We start from the raw sequence: 18,747 nt of genomic DNA, 5'->3' as shown, positions 1-18,747 counted from the left end.
GAAATGTGAATTGTTCTCAGCTGTTTGCCATGAATTTGGCACCTTGTGTATTGTAAAACTACTATTTATATATTTAGGCGATGATTCCTAAACTATCGTACGACAAGTAGCTCCGACCCAGCGATATCACACCCTGCTCATCACTAGAAACATGACTCCGCCTCCTCAATGGGACGATGCGCCCCGGAGTAGAATTTCACATAATATTCAATAGAATGTTGTTTTTAACGTGTTGTAGGTCTATTAAATGTGAAACGGGTCTCTTTTGGTTCTTTTTTTTTTTTTTTGTGTGTGTGTGTTTGTTTTCGTCCCCCTCTGCCGCGTACTCTTCCGCGCGTCGACCCAAAAAAATAGCTCGGCTCCAACATCCGAGCGACGGTTTTGTAACGGAGGTGGGCCCGTGCGAAGCAATATACACGGTTCAATCCGATTGGTTCAGTTCTTCATCCCCCTCCTCCTCCCTCTGTTTGTCCTCTTTGTCCATCTCCCCTCCATCTCCCCTCCCCTCCTCTCGTCTGCAGCTGCCACATCTGTCCTGCTCTCCCACCGACACTCACTGCATGCCTTGGTCTCTCTCTCTCTCTCTCACACATGCGGCCGTGGCGAAAAATTGAGCGCGCACCGCAGCGGGGGGGGGCCTCCGTTATAAACGCGCACGCTCTGACACGAAGCTCCTTTGCCCCGGTTTGTGACGGAGAGCCCCGCGGTTCGCTTGTGTGTCCGCAGGCCGGAGGAGGTTCCCCCCGTGTTGACGCTCCTGCCGGACAACATCCTGCAGGTCGCGCGCCACCAGCTGCTGCAGTGCGTCCAGAAGGCCTCCGACGGCCTGGAGCCGGAGCAGCAGAACCTGGCGCTGCTGCTGCTCAAGTTCCTCATCGTCATCTGCAGGTCGGGAGAGTAAAGACAAAAAAAAAACAACAACACACAAATGATTATTGTGCACACTAATATACAATAAACGAGGTATAAACGAACACGCGCCTCGTCGCGCGTGTCCGCGCGGTCTCTTAAAGGAACCTGTCCAACGTGGAGGAGATCGGCACTTGCTCGTACATCAATCACATCATCACCATGACGACACTCTACATTCAGCAGGTCTGACTCCTCCCCTTTTTCTTTGCACCGATTTCTATGCCGTGTGACGTTGTGTGACGTTGTTGTTGTTCTCTCTTGTGTGTGTGCGTGCGCTGCCGCAGCTGAAGAGCAAGACCAAAGAGAAGGAGCTGGTGGACCAGAGTCAGGCCGAAGAGTTCGTGCGTCACGCGCTGGCGTTCTGCGAGAGCCTCTACGACCCGTACCGCAACTGGAGGCATCGGACCTGCGGGTAAGAGCGTGCGGCTGCCGGCTTTGCATTTCACCACAATGCCGTAAAGCTAACGTCAAACACGGAAGCGCGGAAGGTATCTTAACAGAAAAGGGTCCCCGTCGGCGATTTCCCCGAGTTTGACGCCAAACCGGATCCGGCTCACGATCCGGCGGAGAAGTCGCCGACGCTCCCGGACCGGCGACGACAACGACGCGCGAAACTCGGGCGCCGATGTCGACGGAGCGACGGAACCCGGAACGCTCGCTCGCAAAAGTTACAGCTTCTTCCTTCTCCGCGCGCCGTTCACGCGCAGCAGGAGCGGCCTCCGCACTTTGGAATCGGCCGTCGCGCACGTAAAGACGAGACGGTTAACCGGCCGATCGCAATGAATATTTGAGGAGAGAGATCGAAGGCGCTTTCGGAGCTTTTTCCCACACGGTCGGTCTCCGTCGGCGAGGAGGCGTCTCGTTCGGATAACCCGGCGGGCGCCCGATCCTGTCCCGCATCGTTTCCCTCGCTGCGGTTTCCACGGTTGCCACGGTCGCACCGCCACTCGGAGCGGGAACTTTTCCCCCAAAAAAAGAAGCCGAACTCCCGTGAAGTCTGCCGACATCAGCGGCCACTCGCTGACTCGTAAGAATTGACATTTTAGTCCGAGAAGAATAAAGCGTCACTCATCCCGCTGCTCTGTGTGTGTGTGTGTGTGTGTGTGTGTGTGTGTGTGTGTGTGTGTGTGTGTGTGTTTTTTTTTCTCCCAGGGAGCAGCTGGGTACCGTCGAGAGGAGCAGGCAGAAGTACAAGGCAGCTCCGCTCACCGTGGAGTTTGTTCCTTTCTTTTACCGTAAGTCTCTCGAACGCATCACCCGCCAAAATATCTGCAGCTTTTAACGATTTGACGCAGAAACGGACGTGTTTTTGCGCCTTGCGCCGGACAAACGCAAAGATTCGACAACAGCTGCAGCTTCCTCAAACGCCTTCATTTGAAAATCCTTTACGTCGGTGGCCCCGCCCCTTCCTGTACGTAGGTGGAAAGCGTCCAGCGTTTTTGGCACTTTGTGTTGTTTTTGTTGTTGTTGTTGTTTTGGAGCGCATCATCCCTGTACCTTGTTTGTAGCGCGCCGCGTGCTTCTGTACTCGACCGTGCGAACGCACTTCTGCACTCAAGAAAAGCGAGCGTGAGGACACAACGCCCGTCTCCGTGTCTCTCTGTTAGCCCGCCAAATAGCGTTTGTCGATCTGAAACTCGTACGTTGAGGTATCGGCATCGACCGCACGAGATACTTTCAGTTAACCGGCCACCAAAATAACTGAACGGCCGCTTGATGTAGATCCTCCTTTCCCTCGAACATAAGCTCTCCTCTCCTCTCCTCTCCTCTCCTCTCCTCTCCTCTCCTCTCCTCTCCTCTCCTCTCCTCTCCTCTCCTCTCCTCTCCTCTCCTCTTCTCCTCCACCATCTTTTCCTCCGAGAGCTCCCATGCCTCTACTCTCTCTGCCTCCCGCTCCTCTTCCTCCTCCTCCTCCTCCTCCCCCTCTCCGGGCCCCGTTGAATCCTCTCTTTGTGCCCCTCGCTCTGTTTGCCGGGCGTCCAGATGAGCAGATACTGAACGTTGTCTGTCAGGCCGCCGTAGCAACGCCGGCGGCCTTTTTTGTCCTTGAACAAACGCTCCCTCTCTGCGCGACGTCATCCGCGAGGCGGCTGCGGTCGGGCACTTAAGAAAACACTCGAGGCCCGGACAGACAGACAGACAGACCGTGCGTGCGTCTGCGTCCGGATCATTTTACAACGGCGTCTCCAGACTGTAGTGTCGGCCCGATTGGGAGAAAGGAAGTAGACAACCCGGAGCCAGATTGCTGCATTTCTTCTCCCGGGTCGGGCGTGTTGACAGATGAGTTAACGGATGGCTGGGGCCGCCGTGACCCCAGAGGTCACCGGCAGGACTGCCACATGCCTCTGTGTGTGCGTGTGTGTGTGTGTGTGTGTGTGTGTGTGTGTGTGTGTGTGTGTGTGTGTGTGTGTGTGTGTGTGTGTGTGCGCGCGCGCGTGTGTCCTACCTTATCTGATTTCATTGACCTTCTCCGCGTGAATGTGGGTGTTTAAAAAGAAAAAGGAGACGAACCCACGGGGACTATACAATAGCAGATGCGTAGATCTGCCGTGAGTTGACTGTAGTCGTGTTTGACGTCGGTGTATTTGTGTGGCTAATGAGCTCCTTGGTTCCAGAGTGCTTCCAGGAGAGCGAGCACCTGAAGGAGAGTCTGAAATGCTGCCTGCTGCACCTGTTCGGAGCCATCGTAGCCGGAGATCAGGTGAGCCTCCGATCGGCCCTTTCAACCACCGAGGTCTCACCAGCGTACCTTACCTTACTTTACCTGACCTGACCTGACCTGACCTGACCTTACCACTGGCCGGGGATGGGCTCCGGGACCATCTGTTGGAGGAAAGCGGGGGTCGCAACTAACAATGCTCATCACTATAAATCAATGTCTTTCTTTGACCCCTCCCTCCGCCTTTCACCGTATCTCTCCCTCCGCCCACCGGCAGAGGAACGCTCTGCTCGCCATCTCTCCGGCCACCGCGGAGGTGCTGACGCGGGTGCTGGCCGACTGCGCCGCGGGGGGCCGCTCGTCGGACGACGGCGAGGACGGGGACGGCGAGGCGCCCGACCGGAAGGCGCTGCTGACTCTGGGCTGCCTGCGGGAGGTGGTGCAGCGCCTGCTGGCCTCCAGCTCCGACCAGCGGCAGGTGGAGATCGCCTCGGTGCTGGAGAACTACTTCAAGCTGCTCAACTCGGACCCGGCGGCCGTCGTCGCCGCCCAGCAGCGGCAGCAGCAGCAGCAGCAAGACAAGGACCGAGCGCCGACACCGGGCCGACACCGGGAGAGTCGATTTGCGGCGCTGCAAGTCCACATGCTCGGTAACGTGTCAACGGAGGATACGGGCCTTCGACGAAGTAGTTTTTTTTTTTAAAGACGTGTACCGTTTCCACAGGTTTAATTCCAGCGTCTCCTCCGTTTCCTCTGACAGACACCATCAGGGACATGTTCCTGTGCTCGGACAGGCCCGTGCTACAAGCCATCTTCCTCAACAGTAACTGTTTCGAGCATCTGACGCGCCTGCTGCAGAACAGCAAGGTAGAAAACACTTTAAAATACGCTTTCCTGCCTATTTGTAACCCCGAAGACGCGTTCGATCCGCCGCGCGATCACTCCGAGCTTCACGAAACCTGGGCAAAATCTAACCTTCCTCCAAACCCATCCGATATTATAAGATCCTCATAGGAATGATGACATTTGTATTTTTTTTTTACACGTACGACCTGTTTTAACTGGAGCGCGAGAAGGGAAAAGTAAAAAATAAGTCAAATGTACACGATGTGTAAATAATACACGAATACAAAAGTTGAAGAAAGAATACGAACACCGGAGAGTAGGATTACGTAACATCGGTTTTAAAGGAGGAGACAGAGTCAGCGGAAGATCTTTCAAACTTTTCTTGTTCAACTCTCAAAAGAAAAGTTAGTTTGTCCATCCCAAAAATATCAGGGATCACGAACGTATATTTATTTGGACCTTTTCCGTAACGGTTTAGACTTTTGTAGACGGAAGTGCTTTTCGGGGTTCATTTTTGTAACACGTAGCCGGCCGGCAGCACGACGCGTCAGGAAACGACGACGGCTTCTCCGGCCGAGCTCGTCCACGCGCGATCCGGACGCGTCCCGCTCCGGGTCCGCTCCGTACCGCGTGTCGTGTTCGGCACTCGTTGCGGTATCGGTGTGAGACGGAGCATTTTGCCCACCTTGCATGTTTTCCGCCCCACCTACCCCCATCCCGACACACACACACACACACACACACACACACACACACACACACACACACACACACACACACACACACACACACACACACTTCAAGGCTGGATCACCAACACGCCTCCACACGGTGACCCCCAGCTCAGAGGTCACGGCTTCTAACCTCTCACCCCTCCCCCTTCTACCTCCCTCCCCTCCACTGACAACATCTCTCCTCCCCTGCTGCACTCTCCTCTGTCTCTCCCACGTCTGCATTCTCTCTGTCCACACACACACACACACACACACACACGTGCACACACACACACGCAGACACGCTGTGTTGACATGTTGCCTGTTGTGTGTGTCAGCTGGTTAACGCTAGGTGCACGGCGGCAGACAAGGACCAGAAAGATATAACCAACAACAGGTTACTGACAGGAGAGAGGGACACTCAGGTACCGCCGAGCAAAAGCCCCGCCCCCTCTTCACCATCCGCCCGCCCACCCTCCTCCTCCTCCTCCTTCTGCTCCTCCTCCCCCCCCCCCCCGCAAAATCCAGGCACCCTTCGCCTCCACGGAGCCGCTCCGCAGCGAGACCCTCGTACCGAACCCGGCCTCAATTTAAGTAGGATTTGGGAAAAACAAACGGCACCGTCGGCTCGCGTTTACCGCGCCGCAGCTTTCGCACGCGGTCCGAGTCGTACGAGAAGCACGCGGGCCTTCGGCGTTTCCAGCCTTTTGCTGGAGTTTATTTGGATCGATACTGTATTCGAGGCGCGAACCGGGTTCAATCGGCACTCAAACGATCAGCCCATCGCCGACCGCGTTTGTCGACATTGTTTTATTCACTCTGTTGCACGAGTCCGCTTTTCTTCGCTCTCTGTCAAATAGGAGGCGATAAAATCCGACGAGCCCGTTTCCCAAAATGTCTGCATCTTACGAGAGGGGAATTTACAGCGCTGCGGAGCGACTTCCACCTTCACGGCTGTGTCGCCATTAATTTAATTTTCCTTACGCTTCACCCCCCTCTCTCTCTCTCTCTCTCTCTCTCTCTCTCTCTCTCTCTCTCTCTCCCCCCCCCCCCCCCCTCCATCGCCTCCACCTTGTCCTGGTTTTTCTGCGTGAGATTTTGGGCTCCACTGGAATGTCTGTCCCGACGGCCCGGTGTGTGTTTTACCTCTCAGAGTCGACGACGGAAGTGTGTTTCATTTGATTTAGTTTTTCGTTGCCACGGTCCCTCTCCAGCCGGTCCGAGACTCTTATTACACGAGCGGATCTGTGACACGAGCGGGACAGAGCTGGACGGAGACGTGCGTCTGTTTGTGTTTACGTCTTTGCGTTGTGCGGGTTGCACGCTTGTTTTTGTGTGAGACAAAGGGACTCGGGTACTTTTCTGTGTTTGTGTGTGTGTGGAGGTGTTATTTATTTATTTGTAATAATTCTTTTGTCCTAAACTCTGAGAGCTTCCTGCTCCGGTCACGCTTACTAAAAGGATTTCATTTTTGTTAGTGTTTTTGTGTCACCCCGGAGCAGAAAGACAACACTTTTCCTCATCGCCACGGTAACATCCGCGGTAGACGCTTCGACGCCAGCCTCTACCGCGGCGACAAACCGTCCCAGACGATCGGACTCACTTATTTCACACTTAATTACAATCGAAGGCGTCTACTTACTTTGATTCTTTCGTTCATGTCGGCGCGACGCGCGTCGTTTTGGGAGTCGCGTTATCACGGCGGCTTTTCAAATCGTCCGCGCGCTCGTCGCCCGCGTAAACGGGACGAGAGGAGATTCGTCCGATCGTCGGTCGCTACAAAGTCCGCCCAGGGAGAGATCGGCGATCGGCCGTCGCGAGCGACTCACCGCTTTCTTTTTCTTTCAGGTGATTCGGGGCCGACTGGATTCCCTCGCCGTAGCAACCGTCAAAGCCCTGACAACGGTGATGCACAAATCGCCCGCCGCAAAGGTAACGGCGACTCAGTCGCGCCGTAATTCCAAAATATGAAACGCGTTACGGACTCGCGACGTAACCCGCGACGGCGGAGTCCGTATCGGCGCCGTACATTTCTTTACGTAGCCGATAAGGCGCGACGTCGCGATTCGTCAGCCGTCCGGACGCTGTTAATTGTGCGCTGTCGCCCCCGCAGGAGGTTTTTAAGGAGCGGATCGGTTACAATCACCTGTTCGAAGTGCTGGTTTCTCTCGGCCAGCCTTCCCGCCGCCTTCTGGAAGAGCTGATGAACATGGTCAGTAACTGTCGTTCGGCTCTCGTAAGCGTCGGGGTGTCTGTCGCTCTAACCCGAGGTTGTGTTTTCCTTTGGCAAATGGATCCGCGTTTACTGCCGTCGGCGCGTCCAGGCGGCGGAGGGCGATCACACGTCGGCGGACCTCCCGGACATCAGCAACGTGGAACCGCTGCTGCTGCTGATCCAGTGGCTGCCGGAGCTGGACTCGTCCGAACTGCAGCTCTTCTCGGCCGACCGGCTCCGCCGCCTCAGCTGCCTGAACCGGCAGACCCGCGCCACCTGCGTCAACGCCGCCGCGGTCGCGCGGGTCCTCGCCGCTCTGGAGCGCCACCCGCGGCTGCACCGAGCATGTGCCGAGAGCCTCTTCGGGTTGGTGGGCTCACTGGGCTCCCGGTCGTTGAGCGCCGGGGAACTGCTTGGCCTCCTGCGCCTCCTCAGGCCTCCGGAGGCGGACCGAGCGCACCCCTACGCGGGTCCGGCCCTGAGAGCGCTCCTGGCCGCGGTCCGCGAGCGGGGCGCGGAGAGCGCCGCGCAGTACTTCGACCTGTCGCCCGACATGGCCGGCATCGCGGTCCCGACGGTGCGCCGCTGGCCCGGGTCGGCCTTCGGCTTCGTCGCCTGGCTGTCGCTGGACCGGGACCGGCCGGGCCCGCCGAGCAAAGGCAAGAGGAAACAGCTGTACAGGTGAGGCAGAAAGGAAAGGCGCGGGAGGAGCTTCTTTTAGCGGCGAGGGAGCGCGCGTGGTGAGCGTGTATTTTGTGCGGTTTCCCCCTCGCAGCTTTTTCACCCCGGGAGGGACGGGGTTCGAGGCCTTCGTCAGCTCGGCCGGCGCGCTGGTGGTGGCCGTGTGCACGAAGAAGGAGTACGTGACGGTGACGCTGCCCGACTACCGCTTCTGCGACTCTCTGTGGGTGAGTCCTCGTCGATCGACGACGTTACGTTACGTTTCATTTCATTTAAAAACCGCGAAAACCTAGACGGGTCTGAATTTTTCGTCCGCAGCACAGCGTCGGCGTGGTGCACGTTCCCGGCAAGAGGCCGTTCGGACAGAGCCTGGTCTACATCTACGTGGACGGACAGCAGAAGCTGTCGGCGCCCCTCAAGTACCCCGCCATGACGGAGGTGAGTAGCGTCGCGGCGCGATGGAAAGGAGGCGGCCCTCTGCACTTTACGCGGCGTTAAACGCACGTCCGTGTTGTCTCGTCGTCCTCCGCCCGCAGCCGTTCACCTCCTGCCGCATCGGCTCGGCGGGCCACCGCACCACCACCCCTCCGCCCTCCCAGATTCCGGACCCCCCCTTCTCCCCGGCCACGGCGCCCGCCGCCCGCTCCTCGTTCGGCGGCGTCCTGTCCCCGCAGACCCGGGCGGCGTTTCAGGGGGGGAAGCCGGAGTCCGTGACCAAGCTGATCTCGGCCGGGACGCAGGACAGCGAGTGGGGAAGCCCCACGTCCCTGCGGGGCCAGCTGGGCAGCGTCATGGTGTTCCACGAACCCCCGCAGCACAACCACATCAAGGCCATCTACGGTGCCGGTAAGCAGGGGGAGGAAGAGGAGGAGGGCTTTTTAAAAGAAAAGAGAGGAGGCGTAGCTTTGGCCGCTTTTACGGCGGAAGGGTGTTAGTTTTGTCCTCTCCGTCTCAAACCGTCCTCCTTTTATTTCCGCACAGGTCCGAACTGCATCTCCCCGTTCAACGAGCAGGAGTCGGAACTCGGCGATCTGTCGACCAAACTGCTGCTGCACTATTCGCCCAAGGTGAACGGACCTCTCGGGGTTTCGACGGTCCTATTCGGAAGTGTTTAAAATGAGCCGCACCCGTAGTGGATAGCGGACCTATTTCCCGTAATCGCGTTAAGTTTTGTCTCGCCCACAGGCGTGCGGGAGCCCCATCTGCCTGGATCTGTCACTGAACGCGCTGCACGGACGCCTGACGGGCAACAAAGTGGTCAACTGGGACGTCAAGGTGCGACCCGAGCCGCCGCTTAGCCGGCCTGCGACTTTCCACGTAGGCGCTATTGTAACGCGTGTGGATTTTCTACGGCAGGACACGATCAACTGCGTGGGCGGCCTGCCGGTGCTCTTCCCCATCCTGGAGCAGCTGATCCAGCTGACCCCGGATCAGCAGACCGGCGATCCCACGGGCATCGTCACCCCCGACGCGACTGGGCCAACCGACGGAGACTGGGTCATCCTCCCGTCGAACAGAGCCTCAGGTGCGCTCGGCCGACGATCCGCCGGAAAGAGAGGCGCTCGCGTGGGAAAAGCCGGCGTCCGTTTCCAACGCGTGTTTTGTTTTCCCCCACAGAGGCTCGTCTGGAGAAGAATCTGGCGGCCACGTTCCTGCTGGTGCTGAAACACTTCCTGCAGGGACACCTCATCAACCAGGAGAATCTGCTGCACTCGCACGGCGTCGGCACTCTGGGAGCGCTGCTGCAGAAGGTCAGGCTTCAAGCTTTCTCCGCCGCTCGGACGCCGCCGCGAACGGTTTTGAGAAAGCGGGGAAAAAAACGTGACGTTTAACGGAACGATTTATTGAGCGTTTAATTTCTCATCTCGTCAGTCCGGTCCTTTATCGGCCCTCTTATCGGTTTTTATGGAAACATTAACGTTCGAGATATTGTCGGAAAGCCTGTTAAACCTTTTAAACAACTTTGCTAATCACAAACGCGAATCTCCCCCCCGTTGCTGGTCTCCTCCGTCGGCATTCGGGTCGGGACCTTTTCTTTCCCGTTGCTCGTCTGCGTTTGTTCTGTCTGCGTTTGTCTTTTGCTTTTGTCTGGCCCCCCCCTCCCCCCTCATCCGGTGCACGCCCGCCGTATTTTATTTGTTTAAAGCAAAAGGGGTCGGAAATACCCCCGAGTCAGCATGAGATGCCACGGGAAAATAAAAGCCTCCCGTCCTCCGGGGACCCGCATAAAGAGGAAAAGGTCTGAGATGCGATAGTAGAGGAAGTAAACGCACCCTCTATAAGAAAAACAAACAAAACACTAATGCGTTTCGTCCGCCCGCAACGTTTCTTATCCGTCGACAGAGACACAGTTACGCCGGTGGCATTCGTTTGTAATTGCTCTCTAAACTAGCCCGACGGCGGTTTACGTGGCTCGTTTTCGTAACGTCTGGGCGTGTCGTTGTTTAGCTGCCGGCGGGTCACGTGGACGTCAACGTGCTGGTCGCCGTGCAGCTGCTGATCGAGCAGGTGACGTACGAGAATAACCAGGCTCTGCTGGAGCAGCTGCACGCGCATCTACTGTTCAACTTCAACATCTGGAACAAAGGAGACTTCCCTCTGCGCATAGGTGAGATGTGCGATGTGAGATGTGCGTGTGCGTGTTTGAGAACGGCGGCGCTCACGCGTGTTTCCTTCCACCGAAGGTCATATCCAGTACATGTCTACCGTCATCAAAGACAACAGGAAGCAGTTCAGGAAAAAGTACGGAGTCCAGTTCCTGTTGGACACCGTTCGCCTCTATTACGGGTGAGGCTCCGTTTCATCCGAGTTCACCCCCTCCCCGAGTTCACCCTCAAACACCGTCGTCGTCTCCCGTCTCTCGTCTCTCGTCTCTCTCGCCGTTCAGGAGGAACGCCGATAAAGAGTCCGACCTGAGCGAGGACGACGTCCGCACCATCCGGGCGTCTCTGAGCGGCCTCGTCAAGTACTACATCGGCAAGGGGACGTCTCAGGAGGAGATGCACAGCCTCCTGGGATACACGGCCGCCATCGGGGACGAAGAGCAGGTGAGCGGCGGCGGGAGCGAAAGGTTTTCCGTCTTTCGGCGGACAGACGACGTAAACGTAGGAAAAAGAAAGTTTTGCTATCGTACCATTTTGCAGGCGAATTAACTGAGTAACGCTGCGGTCGCCCACACGTGCGTTGCAGCTGCGTGATGTCCTGGAGTTGCTGCTCAGCGTCCTTCAGACGAGCCCGGCCCGGGACCAGCTCTTCCTGCTGCTCTTTGAGCCGGCGGCGGCCGACTCCTGCTACGCTCTCCTGCTCAACAACAAGCACTCCGATCGACTCCGAGAGCTCGTCTTCAAGGTGGGTCGGCGCCCGACGCGCCCGGGTTACCGGAAAGTTCTCGCCGCGAGTGATATTTGTAACTTTTTCCGCCTTTATTCGGGACCCGTCACCTATTACGTGATCGGTCCCGAGTCTTAGAAAAGTTGCCACGACTCGCGTCGTTCCGTACGAACCCCCCGGGGCGTACCGACACCCGCCGCGGTCGACTCGACGAGGAGCGAACGAAGCGAACGAGCGGCAACGAGGTACACGAAAAACAACAACCCCCCCCAAAAAAAAAAAGTAATCCAAGCGTATCGGTATCGCGCGGCAATCGGCTCTCGGAATACAAAGCCATTTGCGAGCGTTTCCGTTTCCACGGCGACGCGCGGGGCGGGACTGACGATCGGAAAAGGGTCGGTCGCGTACGTTACGTCCGCTCCTACGGACGTTTACCGGTCCGGGAAGCGGGCCGAACCCCTCGGCGACGATCCCGAGAAAGACGGGAATTTGGCCAACGTTTGGGTCACATTTAATCGAGCTGTAATAACGAGCGAAAAGGTATCGGGTCCAATTGAATTCCAATTGTACGTTCCCATCGAGACGTACAGTCGACCGACGGGCTCTCCGGGTCGGAGCGACTCGGCATCGTCCTACTTGACGGAAACGTAAGGTAACATGTCGTCGCACCGTTATTGAAAACGTCTCCTCTCCCCCGCAGCTGTTCGAGCGCATGCTGCGCTGCGACCGCGTCTACGAGAAGAACAAGCAGCGGTTGCGGCTGAGGGAGGCGGGCTACGCCGGGCTGTCGCTGCTCTTCTCCGACCTTCACATCACCCCCACGCTGGTCCGCTGCCTCCTCAACCAGGTCCTCCACACAGGTCGGGCTCGGCTCTTTTAAATCACTTTTAGGGAAAGACGGGATTATAGGATTTACCGTATTTTCCGTATATTCCGTGTATTTTTGTGTCTTTTCCATATTTGCGGAGATATCTTCCCTTTATATCGGATTTATCGGAGCCCGGGTTAAAGGTGAGTTGTAGCCGGCGAGCGGTGGCGCTTTTCGTAGAAGAAACGGCTCCAGTCAATAGTGCCAATAAACCCGACTCGAGAGAGCACATGTAAAAGCGTGCGTGTGTGTGTGTGATTGTGTGCATGTGTGCGTGCAGATCACGTGGTGAACTACAAGGACCTGATGGCTCTGGTCCAGCTGACTCACCGGGCCGGACCCAGCGTACGCCTCATCGTCTGCAAGCGGGTGAGGAGCCGCACGACTTTCTGTTTCCTTTATTGTTTCCATGTCCTGTTTTACGTCTTTATTATTTTCTTACGCGGCCTTCCTAAAACCGCAATCCGCACTTATACGTATTTGAGATGAATAACGGTTAAACTCAGAGAGAGACGCGCAGCATTTCCTTTGGCCGTTTGGCAGACCGCACGTCGCCAGGGGAACGATTTTAACACGATGCGGCGGGAAACGGCGGGTCGGCGTCAGCCGAAAGTCAGCCATCCGCGATAAAGCGCGAGTTTAAAAACGTTTTCTCTCCTCCATCTCCAGGTGTACCAGCTGCTTCAGTCCCAGCGGGACGCCGCCGTCCAGATCGCGAGGCAGCAGTGTTGGCAGGACACCCTCGTGCGTCTGTACCTGCGGGGCGAAGGGTCGTCGCCGCCGCGCGGCTCCGACGGCGCGCGAGGCCCGGACTTGAACCGGACCGCCGCCGCAGCCGCCCACCCGGACGAAGAACGCTCGGTGGACGGTCCGGACGACGTCGACGCGGTCTCGCCGCCGGACACGCCGTCGTCGTCCACCTCCGGCCGGGTGGCGGGCGAGTCGGGGGGCCCGACGCCCGAGCCATCCGGCCCGCGGTCCTACGAGGGCGGGGACGGCGGCGGCCGGACGCCCGGGAGCGTGCCGTCGCCGCCGGAGACCTCAAAGCGTTTCCCGGTGAACTCCGGGGATCGAGACGCGACTTCGTCCCCGAACGAAGACGGCTCCCTCTTCGGCGACAACATCTCTCTGGGGGAGTCCTCGGACAACGGCCAGGTGAGAGAAAAAATGGCCTTCGGGCATTCCCACGCGGCCCGATTTGGGGTGTAAAGGCGTAATCGCTAATCACAGTCCGTTCTCTCCCGTGTGGCGCGGCATCGCCCCCTAGCGGGCCGAGGAGGAGCTGTGCGGCATGCTGCCGGAGATCGTCCTGCGCGTGATGTGGCGGGGCGTGGAGGGCTCGGACGACTCGGCGTGGCTGGAACGAGGCCAGGTCTTCTCGGCTCTCGCCAAACTGGGAACCGCCAACGAGCTGCTGCTTCCCGCGGACCGGATCAAGCTCAGGTGAGCGCGGCACCGGGACGGAGCGAGGGCGGAAAAAGCCGTCGGAGCGGGCCGATGCCTAACGTCCCCTTTTTCCCCCTCTAGTCTGATGGAGGGAATGTTGGAGCGGTCGGTGCGCGACAACCGCGAGGCGTCGGCCGCCACGCTGCCGCGACACACGGAGAACGCGGTGCGGCTGCTTCACGTGGTGCAGGACTTCCTGCAGGCGGAGGGCCTGGTCAACCCGGCGCTGTGGACGGAGAAGGCGTTGGAGGAGACGGTGACGCTGATGGACATCCTCACGGTGTGGCACTCGGCCGGGTCCGAGTGGTTCCAGCTGTCGCAAGTGGGACTGAGACTCCTGCTGGGCTTCATGGCGCAGGAAGACCCCGAGGTGAAGGGTGGCGGTTTTTCAGTCGTCCGACATTCCTCGGCGGTTCGGACCGTTTGGCCGATTGTGTCAATTTTGCCGGGAACCCTTTTGACGTAGCGCGTTGTTACAAATAGCGGTATTTCTGTATTTACAAATAGACCTTAAAGCAGTGGCGTGAATTTGATTGGCCCTCACCTCGTACGTACTAGTATTAGTACGCGTATTAGTACGCGCAGCACGCACTATTTGTCCGTAACGGGAGAAAAAGGAGGCGGTTTTAGCGCCGTACCTATGGTCGGCGTGTATTGTTGTGACTTGTCCTAGACTACGGTCCCACAGCGATAACGTCCCCTCTCGTCCCAGGTGCGCGCCACGGCGACCGCCAAGCTCAACGGCATCCTGCAGACCAAGGAGGTGTCGAGCCAGGACGAGGCGTGCTACCTGCTGGGGAAGGCGGAGGGCATCCTGCGGCGCTCCGTCCGGGAGGGGACGGAGGAGACGTACACCTTCCTGGTCCCGCTGCTGCGAACGCTGCTCTCCAAAGTGCACCGCCTGCTCTACATGGAGCTGCACCTGCCGCGGCTGCCGGACGCCAACGGGAGCCCCTCCTTCTTCGAGGACTTCCGGCTGTACTGCGAGTCGCCGGAGTGGCGCGTTTACCTGGACAAATACGTAGGTGAAAATAGGAAGTTTCCGCCGCTACGGCGCGAGACGGTTTCGGGGATCAAAGTTTGACGTTTCGCGTGTGTGTTTTGTCCGCAATCGGTCTCCAGATAATTCCGTACATGAAGCAGTACGAAATCGAGACGTTCAGCCGGGGACACGAGACCACGGCTCTGTACTGGAAGGAGTGCTACGAGGCCTTCGCGGTCAGCTTACGCAAGAGAGAGCGGGAAAGAGGCGAGAGCAAGAACCGCTTCCAGGTGAGTCGGCCGAGACGTAAAAGGACGAAGGACCTCGGCTCCGTCCGTCCGAACCTCGCGCAACTTCATTCTATCGTGCGTTTCAGGAACAATTCGCGGAGCCGTTCGCTCGACGCGGCCGGCAGGAGAACCTGCGCTACAACAACGCGCTGAAGCAGCAGCACGGCCAGAACGCCGCCGCCCTGAGGCAGTGGAAGGCGGCGCGGCGGGGGCTGGCGTGCGAGAGGGGGCCCTGGGCGGACAGGTACCGACGTCCACTTCCCCTCCCCCGCATTTCACGGCCGGAGCGAGCGTCGGTTTGACGGTGGCTGTTTTGTGACCGTCTCTCGCAGGCGGGGGGACGAGACGCGCTGGATGGTGTCCAGCGCCGAGAACTACTCCCGCATGAGGCCGAAGCTGGTCCGCAACTACAACTACGATCCTCACCGAGAGGCCAGCGCTCTGAGAGACAACTTGGGTAAGACTACGCCGCCTCCCACGTGACCGACGTTATTCGGCGGGGTTCGATCCCCGTCGGTCCGACCGTGCGAAAAAGTATCACTTAATAACGGTGTCCTCAGGTGTCCATCGGCGGCGCGTAAACCCCGAGCCTCTGCTGCTGGAGGCCGCGAAGCAGGTGAAAGTCAGCGACTTGGAGGACGACATCCCGGAGCTGCCGGAGGACGACCCGGCCGCCGCCGACAACCGGTGAGTCGCCAGATGGACGACGACAAGGACGCCGCTAGAGACGTTTCGTCCCCTCTCCGTTTTCTAACGGCGTCCGTCTCTCCGCGTCCGCCAGGGTCGAAGCCGAGGAGGCCGGCCAGAGGGAGAAGCCGGTGCTGTGGGAGGACTGCGAACTGGTGACGGTGGGGGAGGTGGCGCCGGGGCGCCTGGAGCTCACCACGCAGCACGTCTACTTCCACGACAGCAACCAGGAGAAGGAGGAGGGTGAGCGGACGCGGAAGGGTAGGAGACGGAGGAGAAAAAGGGAGAAAAGACGCGATTAAGTTTTGTGGGGTTTGGTTTTGTCTCCCTAAGGTGTCGGCCACGACTTCAAGTGGCCGCTGTCGCAGATCCGAGAGGTCCACCTCAGACGGTACAACCTGCGGCGCTCGGCTCTGGAAATCTTCCTCGTCGACCAGACCAACTACTTCCTCAACTTCAAAAAGGAGGTGAGCGAGAATAACGGCGCCGGTCGGAATTTGTAACTTCGAGGAAAAGAGAGGCGTCTCCTCCGGCCTCCGGAAAATACCGACCGCGTAATCTGTGCCGTTCGCAGGCGAGGAACGAGGTGTACGGCCGCATGTTGCTGCTGCGATCCCTCGGCCCGTACGGAACCCGCTCGCCACAGGAGCTCCTCAAGGCCTCCGGACTCACGCAGGTCAGGACGCGGCGAGCTACTCCGCTTGTTATAAGTGTGAAAAGTGGAAAAGACGCTTCGTGCCGTTCAACGTACGGTCGTTTGTTTTTGAATCCGTCCTCTCTCTCTCTCTCTCTCTCTCTCTCTCTCTCGCGCAGAAATGGGTGAACCGGGAGATCTCCAACTTCGACTACCTGATGCAGCTCAACACGATCGCGGGCAGAACGTACAACGACCTGGCTCAGTACCCGGTGGTACGTGTATCGCCGAGCGCGCCGTTTGTTAAGGTTTACGGCCGATCGATACGGGAAGTTAATTTGCCGCGCGTGTGTTCAGTTTCCGTGGATACTGGCCGACTACACTTCGGAGGAGCTGGACCTCTCGGACCCTCGAACGTTCAGGGATCTGTCGAAGCCGGTGGCCGTCCTCAACGAACGCAACGCCAAGGCGGTCAGAGAGAAGTAAGTTTGGGCGGCGACGCCGATCGATGTAAATACATAAATAAATAAATAAAGCCGCTTCAAAGTGTTTTGTTTTTTTACCGACGTCCGTCAGGTACGAAAGTTTCGAGGACCCGACGGGCACGACAGACCCGTTTCATTACGGCACCCACTACTCCAACGCCGCCGGGGTGATGCACTACCTGATCAGAGCGGAGCCCTTCACCTCGCTGCACATCCAGCTGCAGAGCGGACGGTGAGGAGGGTCCGGGCGGCGAGGGCGGGCGTCCGAACGCGTACGTTTGTGTCTTGACGCGTCTGGTGTGTCTCAGGTTCGACTGCGCCGACCGGCAGTTCCACTCCATCCCGGCCACCTGGCAGACCCTCACGGACAACCCCAACGACGTCAAGGAGCTCATCCCCGAGTTCTTCTACTTCCCCGAGTTCCTGGAGAACCAAAACGGCGAGTCGGGCGCCGGAGACGGATAACGCGGGTTACCGTCAGAACGGCGACGAAACGTTTAGCCGTTAAACAGTTTCCCGTTTTGGCATTTTGACATTTGTCGGCCTAAAAGTTGAATATTTGCCCCCCCCCCCCTCTCCCCCTCCCCCTCCCTCATCCAGGTTTCGATCTGGGCCGCCTGCAGATCTCCAAAGAAAGAGTGAACGACGTGGTCCTGCCCAAGTGGGCCAAGTCCCCCGAGGACTTCATCTACAAGCACCGCAAAGCTCTGGTGAGACGCTCTTAGATCTGCGGCGCCGCGGGGCGACGACGTCGTCCGCCAAAGAAAGCCGGGACGCGAACGCGTCTAACGCTGGCTTTTTTTTCTTTTTTCTTTTCTTCCTCCGTCAGGAGTCGGAGTACGTGTCGGCTCACCTCCACGCGTGGATCGACCTGATATTCGGCTACAAGCAGAGGGGCCCCGCAGCCGTGGAGGCCCTCAACGTCTTCTACTACTGCACGTACGAAGGTCAGACACCCGCGGCGGCGGCGGTGACCTCGCCGTCACGTCGCGCCGTCGGTTTTATTCTCACCCTTTTCTTGGAATCGTCCGTCGGCAGTATTTTCCACAATAGAAACTGCTTACGGAAGCATCGAACGGGATGCGGTCGCGGCGCGTACTCGTCGTACCTACGCGTCGTGTTTTTTTTTTTTTTTTTTTTTTTTTTTTTAGGAGCCGTGGACTTGGACGCCATCACGGACGAGAAGGAGCGCAAAGCTGTGGAAGGCATGATCAGCAACTTCGGTCAGACGCCCTGCCAGTTACTGAAGGTGCAGACTCGCCGCAGATACGTCCAAAGAAGGACGCGAGGTCGCCGAGTTCGGTTTCCGCCGAGGAGCGTTTGTATATATTTGTATATCAGCGTGTGCGTGTTTATTCAGGAGCCCCATCCGGTGCGTCTGCCTCAGGAGGAAGCGGAGAGGAGGAGGGCTCAGCTGGACTCGTGCCCCGTCAGCGTGTTCGAGCACCTCGACGACCTCAAGTCCTTCTTCGTGGAGGTCGGTGCGCTCGTTTGTCGCCCCCCCCCCCTCTTAAACGCTACGCGCCGAAATACAAACGGCGGCGGCGGGCGACCTTCCCGACTATTTCCCTTTAAAGCGACGCGTCCGTGTTTCCGCAGGGCATCGGCGACGGCGCGCCGCTGGTTAAGGCGGTGGTGCCGAAGAACCAGTCCCATTCCTTCATCAGCCAGGGCAGTCCCGACACCATGGTGAGCCGTTTGTAGCGCGGACGTTTCGGGAATTGACACGTTTTGTCCCGGTCGAGAATAAAGGATTCACACGCCGATGTCGAAACTGTCCGCAGGTGACGGTGAGTCAGAACTGCCTGGTGGGGACTCACGGCTGGCTGCCTTACAACAAGAACATCTCCAACTACTTCACCTTCATCAAGGACCCCACGGTGTCCAACGTCAAGTGAGAACGCGGCTCGTCCGCAGCGTGTTGGCTCTGTGACCCCCCCCCCTCCCTCCAAAACAAAAACAAAAACAAAAATGACAGAAACCTCCTAACCGTTCGCCC

General features: G+C 58.2%; 1 protein-coding gene across 7 annotated transcripts in view; it reads left to right on the top strand.

The window, feature by feature from the left end:
- nbeal1 (neurobeachin-like 1) overlaps positions 1-18,747 on the top strand; it is a 109,120-nt gene that overhangs the window by 9,554 nt on the left and 80,819 nt on the right. For 5 of the 7 annotated variants that reach the window (XM_069712749.1, XM_069712748.1, XM_069712745.1 and 2 more), the window contains 45 exons: positions 727-888; positions 1,014-1,095; positions 1,197-1,324; positions 2,065-2,147; positions 3,528-3,613; positions 3,849-4,221; positions 4,332-4,438; positions 5,469-5,555; positions 6,979-7,062; positions 7,244-7,342; positions 7,455-8,026; positions 8,121-8,253; positions 8,345-8,464; positions 8,563-8,872; positions 9,008-9,093; positions 9,212-9,301; positions 9,383-9,551; positions 9,644-9,777; positions 10,475-10,634; positions 10,711-10,813; positions 10,914-11,073; positions 11,216-11,374; positions 12,057-12,216; positions 12,505-12,593; positions 12,894-13,379; positions 13,492-13,667; positions 13,752-14,040; positions 14,383-14,691; positions 14,793-14,942; positions 15,029-15,186; positions 15,275-15,399; positions 15,503-15,629; positions 15,724-15,872; positions 15,963-16,096; positions 16,204-16,305; positions 16,443-16,538; positions 16,621-16,745; positions 16,840-16,980; positions 17,057-17,187; positions 17,349-17,458; positions 17,578-17,695; positions 17,900-17,997; positions 18,109-18,225; positions 18,348-18,437; positions 18,533-18,642. In XM_069712749.1, the coding sequence (XP_069568850.1) occupies positions 727-888; positions 1,014-1,095; positions 1,197-1,324; positions 2,065-2,147; positions 3,528-3,613; positions 3,849-4,221; positions 4,332-4,438; positions 5,469-5,555; positions 6,979-7,062; positions 7,244-7,342; positions 7,455-8,026; positions 8,121-8,253; positions 8,345-8,464; positions 8,563-8,872; positions 9,008-9,093; positions 9,212-9,301; positions 9,383-9,551; positions 9,644-9,777; positions 10,475-10,634; positions 10,711-10,813; positions 10,914-11,073; positions 11,216-11,374; positions 12,057-12,216; positions 12,505-12,593; positions 12,894-13,379; positions 13,492-13,667; positions 13,752-14,040; positions 14,383-14,691; positions 14,793-14,942; positions 15,029-15,186; positions 15,275-15,399; positions 15,503-15,629; positions 15,724-15,872; positions 15,963-16,096; positions 16,204-16,305; positions 16,443-16,538; positions 16,621-16,745; positions 16,840-16,980; positions 17,057-17,187; positions 17,349-17,458; positions 17,578-17,695; positions 17,900-17,997; positions 18,109-18,225; positions 18,348-18,437; positions 18,533-18,642 (7,077 nt within the window). The remainder of the gene's footprint in view (positions 1-726; positions 889-1,013; positions 1,096-1,196; positions 1,325-2,064; positions 2,148-3,527; positions 3,614-3,848; positions 4,222-4,331; positions 4,439-5,468; positions 5,556-6,978; positions 7,063-7,243; positions 7,343-7,454; positions 8,027-8,120; positions 8,254-8,344; positions 8,465-8,562; positions 8,873-9,007; positions 9,094-9,211; positions 9,302-9,382; positions 9,552-9,643; positions 9,778-10,474; positions 10,635-10,710; positions 10,814-10,913; positions 11,074-11,215; positions 11,375-12,056; positions 12,217-12,504; positions 12,594-12,893; positions 13,380-13,491; positions 13,668-13,751; positions 14,041-14,382; positions 14,692-14,792; positions 14,943-15,028; positions 15,187-15,274; positions 15,400-15,502; positions 15,630-15,723; positions 15,873-15,962; positions 16,097-16,203; positions 16,306-16,442; positions 16,539-16,620; positions 16,746-16,839; positions 16,981-17,056; positions 17,188-17,348; positions 17,459-17,577; positions 17,696-17,899; positions 17,998-18,108; positions 18,226-18,347; positions 18,438-18,532; positions 18,643-18,747) is intronic. The other 2 variants (XM_069712751.1, XM_069712750.1) reach the window with 1 other exon arrangement.

The sequence above is a fragment of the Brachyistius frenatus genome, unplaced genomic scaffold, assembly GCF_029030835.1.
Source record: "Brachyistius frenatus isolate BFR_SWC_R1_liver_20210118 unplaced genomic scaffold, ASM2903083v1 Contig_112, whole genome shotgun sequence".
Classification (NCBI taxonomy): Eukaryota; Metazoa; Chordata; class Actinopteri; family Embiotocidae; genus Brachyistius; species Brachyistius frenatus.
Note: the sequence above shows the minus strand (reverse complement) of the source record. Positions and strands in the feature narration are given on the sequence as shown.